The sequence below is a fragment of the Gossypium hirsutum genome, chromosome D03 (genome assembly GCF_007990345.1).
Source record: "Gossypium hirsutum isolate 1008001.06 chromosome D03, Gossypium_hirsutum_v2.1, whole genome shotgun sequence".
Classification (NCBI taxonomy): domain Eukaryota; kingdom Viridiplantae; phylum Streptophyta; class Magnoliopsida; order Malvales; family Malvaceae; genus Gossypium; species Gossypium hirsutum.
Window position 1 is genome coordinate 23,489,003 of NC_053439.1, and position 7,592 is coordinate 23,496,594.

Consider the following 7,592-nt stretch of genomic DNA (forward strand, 5'->3'; position numbering starts at 1 on the left):
TTCGCGAGGCAAGTTGTATGATAGGATGATCATGGTGCATCTAAAAATGCGGAAAAATGGGATAATAAGAGGATCCGCCAAAATGTGACGTTAAGTGGAATTGATAGAAGTGTCTTAACACAGGTATATATGAGAGGAAGGAGAAATTCCTTCAACGAATTGGAAAATCTAGTATCCACCATTTTGAGTCCTCTAGAGTTGATGTATAAACCATTATGGGTTGTGGGGTAGCGAAATGTTTCTTCAAGCTTGATTCCAAGTGTTCCTCGGTAAGGAGGTCGCCAAAAACGGGAAAGTTCGCACAAGATTATCTTAATAGGGAAGTTCCCCATAAATTACCCCTGGTGGAAAGTACGCTAGTGATTTACCAAGAAAGAGGATGGTCGTTAAGACTATCTAGCGTGGGAAAGTCCACATGGGACTACCAAGTGTGGAAGTCCGCCAGAGACAATCCAAGAAAGGGGTAATCGTTAGAAACTAGCTATTAATGGGAATCTGAGATGAAATGGGAGATTGTCAAGCTCCGGAAGAATTTGTTATTTGGAAGAGCACACTTATGACCAATTAGTGGATATGTCCGCCAACTACTGGCAAAGAATGCAAGGCGACAACTACGCCAGAAAAATCGGCGAAACTTCTTAAGATACTCAAGGAGATCTAAATTTTGTGTTTTATTTTATTCCTGAAAAATACATAAAGCCTTTTTTAGTAGTGTTGTACTGGTTGTCACTAAGTTCTTTGAACTTACGATGGTTTTGCCTTGTATGCAGGGTCAAAGACTGACTAAGGGTCATGTGAAGGGGACAAGCCAAACACCCCTAAGCTCATCCGAACGATGCCATAATTGTATCATGCGTATAGAGGGGTACCCTGAAAGGCTACGCCTTAGAGGAAATTGGTTATGTGTATTGTTCTGATTTTAAGGTATAGTCATAGTAAGCGTCAACGTATGACACTAGCAAGCTGAGAAATTATAAGATTCTGGTACTTGTAATAAATAGAATATATTGAAGTTGTTTCTTTTTTTCAAAATACGTTGTTTAGTCAAGGTGTGGGAATAAACTTGATATATATATTTGGGTTATAATTTGGCGTTGTCTGAGTCGTTAAAAAAAATTGAAGTAGCTAAATATTACGGTTTGTCTATGATACCTAGTACCCCAATTCGGTAATCGAGTCAGGTATAGGGTGTTACAAGTCCTATATTATGCGTAAAGTTATAGATTTAGTCCACATTCACCAATTGGATCATTCTTAGTGGCTATATTTTTTTAATTTCAAAATTTTACTCTTAATACAAACAACAATCGTTAAATCTATTAGCTAATTTTTTGTGAGTAATATATGAAAATAATAAATAGACATAGCATTACACATATAATAATATATTTGACATATCAAATTTAAAAAATAACAGAACTTAACTTAATGAATTTAATTGTTATAATTTGGTTAGGACTAAAATTTTTAAATTCTAAAAATAAAGGACTGAAAATGATCAAATTAAAGTTCAAGTACTAAATCAACAACTTATGCAAAAATACAAGGTCTAATAGCAAAAATTGACCTATTTTATTATTGGGTATGGGAATGAAAATGATCAAATTAAAGTTCAGGTACTAAATTCACAACTTATGCAAAAATACAAGGTCTAATAGCAAAATTTAACCTATGTTATTTTATTATTGGGTATGGGCTTATTTTATTTTTGGGTGCAGGCCTAATAATAGTTGGGCCTGGTTCAAGTTTTATTTTAAGTTTCTTTCCTATTTTTAATAATTATATAGTTTTATATTATCAAACAGTGAATCAATTGAATTGATTGAATCAGTAATCTGACTGATTCCATCATGTGTTGTTAATAAATGGATTAGTCTTTGGGCCAAAAAAAAAAGGCAAACCCAAAATTCAGCGTGTTGTTAATAACTAGTGTTCCCTCACTCACTCTCACCAGGCACGATTTCAACGTTCCAAGTCTAACCTCTGAATTCATCTCTACATCTCTGAAACTCTGGATCTGATTTTCTAAAATCCTTTAGCTATCTCCACGTAACAGATAAACTATCATTCTCATCCTAAATTAAAATTCTCATCTAATTCATTAACAGGATTTTGGTGAGTCTACTCCTGCTCTTTCTCCTCAGTTTACAGTTCGAGGAGAAGCAAACCCCTTTTTTATATTCCTTAGAACTGCAAAAAAAAGAACTGCGACTTTGATGATCAGGGTCTTTCCTTTTAAGTAGTTTATGCTTGGCTTCTTGGTATTGAATCTGAAATCATAATCTTTATCTGTTAAATCTGTCCAATTGCCTATTTGGGTATGGTTCATTTGCATAAATCTCGATGCTTTTCTGCTGGATTTGAATTATCATGAATAAATATCCGTTTGGCTCAAACAATCCCAAGTCCTTCAATGCATATCCAAGGGGTGACTTTGATATAGAATCAGGAACTATCAAAAGAACCAGAAGTAGAAAATCATCAATTTACCCTGTTAGAATGGTTAAGTCCTGGGCTAATCGGCTTCATTACTATTACAAGCTACATCCACTATTTGTTTTCTCTATTTCCTTGGCATTCGGGGTCACGATCCTCATAGTTTTATCTCTATATGAGCAACACTATAGGGTGCTGCGTAATTATATGAAACTTGATGATGGCTTTGGCAGTTATTATCCCTTTGCTAAGCTTAAGAATCTTGTAATGGTTGCTGGGCATTCGGTTTATACAAGCAGTAGTTGTGAAAAAGCTGACAAGGAGGATTCTTGGTTTTTGGAGTCTTATCAGAAGAATCCAGGCCAGGCTGCCACATTTTTGGCTCACATAAAAGAAGGGATAGAAAGCACTGCACTAGATGATGAGGCTTTGCTTCTTTTTAGCGGTGGAGAGACTCGGAAAGATGCTGGTCCTCGTAGTGAGGCGCAGAGTTATTGGACAGTTGCTGACTCCGAAGGATGGTTTGGTATGTAAACTCATTCACTCATTTTATTTTCCTAAGTTTATACTATAATATCTCGCATTATTTTTTGTTCAAATTTCCCGTTGTTTGAAGGATGAGATGTAAACTTGACAATACATAATGATTGCTATGATTGTTTACGTGGTAAATCCTATAATCCTTTTCTAGTACCAGTATGTTTGCTATTCTTTAAATCCGAATCTAAACCTTTAAAACCTTTAAGGTACTGGTGCTGTGGATTACTCTTATGAGGAGTACTGGATACCTACTATACTTGTATTATGAAGTAATTATGTATTGCATTCGTGAAGATGTTGTTATTGATTAATTGTGTTTCCACATTCATAGTTATGCCTTCAAGTAAAGTGAAGAGCTCCCTTTTTGCTCCGAAGAACTACCTTGATCTTTTGATCAATAATAATGAATGTTACTGCAATTTCTACTCCCTAGTCAATTTCTATGAGTTTCTTTCTTGTCTACCTTTATTCCGTGAATTTTTTTTTCTATAGCATGAAGGCTTTAAATCGTCTGAGTGGCATTGTTATTGTATTTTATTGCTCTTCAGGGAAGGAAGAAAGTTTAAAGTGGAGGGCATTAACAGAGGAGCATGCAAGAGATAGCTTTGAGAATCTTCTCTTTAGTGTTTGTCGGTTTCGTGAGCTTACTGGGACATACCCACACAACATAACTGTAAGTGTTCTAAATTTGTTGGTCTTTCTTACTTTTACATTCCGCTCCTCCTCTTCTTACCTTCTATCAGCATATCTAGCTAGGGTAAAAGAAAAACTGGTAGTTAACTAATCAATGGTTTCTATTTGTTGTTGAGCTACACTTTGCACAAAATAAGTATAAGATTAATGATTCAATTCCATTGATATGGGCATTGAACACCAGAAAGATCACCCAGATAAGTATGACTGCAGCCATGTACAGGAATAATTCATTTAATTCTCAACACATATCAGATTTCCTGCATATATACTTACATCAAAGTTGTCCAGTGTAGCCCTTGCTAATCAAATCAAAAGGGTTTTGAGTGGGTTCATATAACATCTTGTGATTTAGAATAGACTTTAATCTAAATCACTAAGTTGCAACATAAGACAGTTGAAGTAACTAACCTCCTTATTCCATGAACTCGGGTATGAGTCAATAATGGTATGTGTCCAGATGTCTAACTTGCCTTTTGCTAAAAATTTTGATTTCTAGATTCATCTAAAACTGTCCAAAAAGGGTCTTGCTCATGTCCTTTAATTTTCAATACAACTTAATCACCAAGCACGAATTTCACAATTCCTAGATGGGTCCTAGATTAATTGGGTCAAAGTTAAGCTTTGAAAATAATGCCATGGGTTGATAAATCTTATCTCTGATAATTGCTTCGATTGCCTTCCACTGCAACTCAATGGTTTGGATTAAATTCAAAATCAGAACACATCCTCACTTGATTGAGGAAATTGTCCTCCACTACAACTTAATAGCTTGAGTTAAGGTTGAAATCACAATACAAATTCAATTGCTTGGAGAGAGTGTTTTTTCTCAAGTGTCTATATGCATGAGTTACGGTAGTCAGTACTTCACATAAAAAAGCTTCGTACATGTTTTTCTCATTTGTGAAGTAGCTGATGTTGAAGGCATAAAGATATAATAGCTCTATAAAAAAGAGTATACCTATAGTTAAAGCTCTCTCTGCTTCTATATGTCTGTGATGATAGAGAAGGAAGCCCATTGTTTCGAGTACATGTTACATAAAGGTGCAAGGTACTTGATTCTTGTTTATCTTTTATTTAACTTAAACCTGCTAGTTGTTTTTTTATAGCAAGTATATTAAAGCTATGTTCCTTGCGCATTCTGTTATATTCCTGTTTTGTGCCTGTTTCAACAGGTCTTTTTGGAGAGGGGTTCAAAGGTCTTTACATTTCCTACTTCTTGTATGAGTGTGGACTACATACCTTATTAAACTCTTCACTTTATAAGTTAGCTTTTGAATCCTATTGAATTGGAATCAGGTTATAAGCTATGATTTCAAGGAAGAGAGGTTTGCGCAGTTGCATCGCTCCGCCATTGGGTTCCCAGAGTCACGATTCTTGTATAGAGGCACCCCAGCTCCAGTAACTTCAATAGAAGCAGCTCTGAAAGGTGAGGCATTGGTGAGAACTCAATTTCAAGAAGATCCATATGGATGTATGGGATCACTTAAGAGGAAAAAACTAGGTCGTGATCCCTTTCATCGCTCAGTCCCATGTCCCAAAGGATGCCCAGAAATTGAAGGTCTATTTAGATATTGTGGGGCTGCTCCTTATCGAACTTCTCTGCCGTGGACAGTGTAAAATTTAATACACTATGTTACTTCTCTGCAGTCACATTAACAGCAAATTAATGGATCAGGTAATCGAAATTCAATTTCTTACACCATCTTTTTCAACCAAGAATCAATATGTAGAAACCAAAACTATATTCGTCCTGAAAAATACAACCAGGCCATGTTATGCTCTTGTGCTTGTACATCTTAATTTCTACAGATACATATAGATGGCAGGCATAAGTGGATCGGCACAAGTAAATGGAAGATCACTATTCTATATTATGTAATGATCCATCAGTTTTATTCCTCAAACATTGAAATTCATGCATTCCCATCAAAGCTGAACACTGCAATTCATGCATACCCATCAAAGCTAGGTTACCCTGTGTTCCTCATGAATGGGCAGCTCAAAGCCGCTTGGTCAGTTCCACTAGCCAATTTTTCACCTTTCATGAGACCTCCAAGCAGCTCCCCACGATCAAAAAAGAACTCCACCTTCAAGATTTTCATCTCATCGTCAACCTATTTCAATGGATAAAAACATAGAATATGTTTATATAATTCCACACAAATTCAAAAATAAAGAAAACCAGGGGCCTAAATTATACCTCAAAAATTGATATTCCATATAGTTGAACAAGTTCCCCAGTAGGGGCATGGCCTTTGAAAGGACCTTCCATATACCCCCAGTGCCTGAACTTATACACAATCGTTGGCGGGCCAGAGTAGACTTGGCTAACTTCCAAAGCGAATCCTCTTGGGAAAGCTGTTGTGAAGGCAAGATGAGAGGAGTGTTCAGTTTCTTGTGCTGGATTATAGCCCCTCAGGTTCTCTGGTAAGGTGGTTTGCATAAAGGAATTATAGCCTCCTCCCAGCTTCCTACTCTCTTCTAAACTCAAAGGTTTCCTCCCTAAAATATTATGACCAAAACAAAATCAGCCCTTTTTATCTTTGGACAAAAAACAAGATCAAGTCTGAAGGAAATAGTGATACCATTCACGCTGACTGTAAAATTCTGTAGTTTCACTGATTTGTAGTCAGGGAAGGATATTTTATTGAACATTTCCATTTCCCATGTCTTCACAAGGTTCTGGACCTTCTCTTCTAGTGATGCAGGAGGCCATATCTGTCATCAAACAAATCAGATATACAATGTATGTATAGTATGTGCATCTTGCAGAGAGATAAAAAGAAAAAGAAAGACCTTGGTTCGGCCTTCTTCAAAGAGCTTGTTAACAGTGTCATAGTTTGGAGGAGCACCAAGCTTCCAGTTGGTATTCTTTTCACCTTCTCCATGCAAGTAAGAACGGTACTTGTCTTGCTGCTGATCAGTGAGTGAAGAATCCATTTTCTCGTGCAAGAAAAGGTTCTAAGCTCCCACCGAGTTTCAACTACTTTGCACGAACAAGCGCTGCTTATATAGTAAATCAATGATAACTTTTTTGTGGTCAGCAACAAGTCAAAAGTTCATAGCACAAATCCTTGGCGGCCAGGGTCAAGGTCACGTACTTACATGGTTTTCTATCACCACCAACACAATAACTTCGCTTTTTTACCTTAATATTATAAAAAAAAATATGAAATGGGGTTTTGATCAGTGAGTGAAGAATCCATTTTCTCGTGCAAGAAAAGGTTCTAAGCTCCCACCGAGTTTCAACTACTTTGCACAAACAAGGGTTGCTTATATGGTAAATCAATGATTGACTTGTTTGTGGTGAGCAACAAGTCAAAAGTTGACAGCGCAAATCCTTGGTGGCCAGGGCCAAGGTTACGTACTTACATGGTTTTCTATCACCACCAACACAATAACTTCGCCTTTTTACTTTAATATTATAAAAACAAATTAATTCTGAAATGGGGTGTCAATATAATTATATACGAAAATGATATGTTTAAGGGTGGTGTCTTTTTCATGGGCAGCACCACCAATTTTTTTAAAAAATTATTTTATTTCTTTTTGAGCTAGTGATGGTTCGATTGGTCCGGTCCAGCCACTGCTTGGACTGTCGTCTCGATTTCACATATCAGGTTCGATTCAACCAGTTTTTGGATCTTAATCTCGGTTTTGGGCTCCTGAGCCCAATTTACGATCTCAGGTTCAATTTTCAAGTTCAATTACTCACTGGGCCAATAGTCTCACTTGAAAATTAATTTCCAAAATATCATATTAATTTAATTAATTTAATTTTACTTGATCAAAATTAATTTTTCCAAAAATCAGTTAGATTTTTCAAATTAAATTTTCAAGAAAATTGCATAATCAAATTCTCTAGTTAAAAAATTCTTACGACTGCCCAATTTGACTCCACATCGAATAAATCAACTCAA

General features: G+C 36.1%; 2 protein-coding genes across 4 annotated transcripts; one reads left to right on the forward strand and one right to left on the reverse strand.

The window, feature by feature from the left end:
* The first annotated feature begins 1,898 nt into the window (after positions 1-1,898).
* LOC107950685 (uncharacterized protein C57A10.07) lies at positions 1,899-5,546 on the forward strand. 3 transcript variants are annotated; one of them, XM_041089948.1, is made up of 5 exons: positions 1,899-2,962; positions 3,525-3,649; positions 4,675-4,720; positions 4,845-4,890; positions 4,969-5,546. In XM_041089948.1, exons 1-5 carry the CDS (start codon positions 2,371-2,373, stop codon positions 4,973-4,975), a joined length of 816 nt encoding a protein of 271 aa, XP_040945882.1. In that variant the 5' UTR covers positions 1,899-2,370; the 3' UTR covers positions 4,976-5,546. The 3 variants fall into 3 exon arrangements, with proteins under 3 accessions (XP_040945882.1, XP_040945881.1, XP_016741070.1); XM_041089947.1 differs by having other exon boundaries at positions 4,845-5,546; XM_016885581.2 differs by lacking the exons at positions 4,675-4,720; positions 4,845-4,890.
* On the reverse strand, positions 5,398-6,918 carry LOC107950687 (pathogen-related protein). Its single transcript, XM_016885582.2, has 4 exons — positions 6,469-6,918; positions 6,258-6,390; positions 5,873-6,174; positions 5,398-5,786 (listed from the first exon to the last, which is right to left on the reverse strand). The coding sequence occupies exons 1-4, from the start codon at positions 6,610-6,612 to the stop codon at positions 5,643-5,645; spliced, it is 723 nt and encodes a 240-aa protein (XP_016741071.2). The 5' UTR covers positions 6,613-6,918; the 3' UTR covers positions 5,398-5,642.
* Positions 6,919-7,592: the final 674 nt, after the last annotated feature.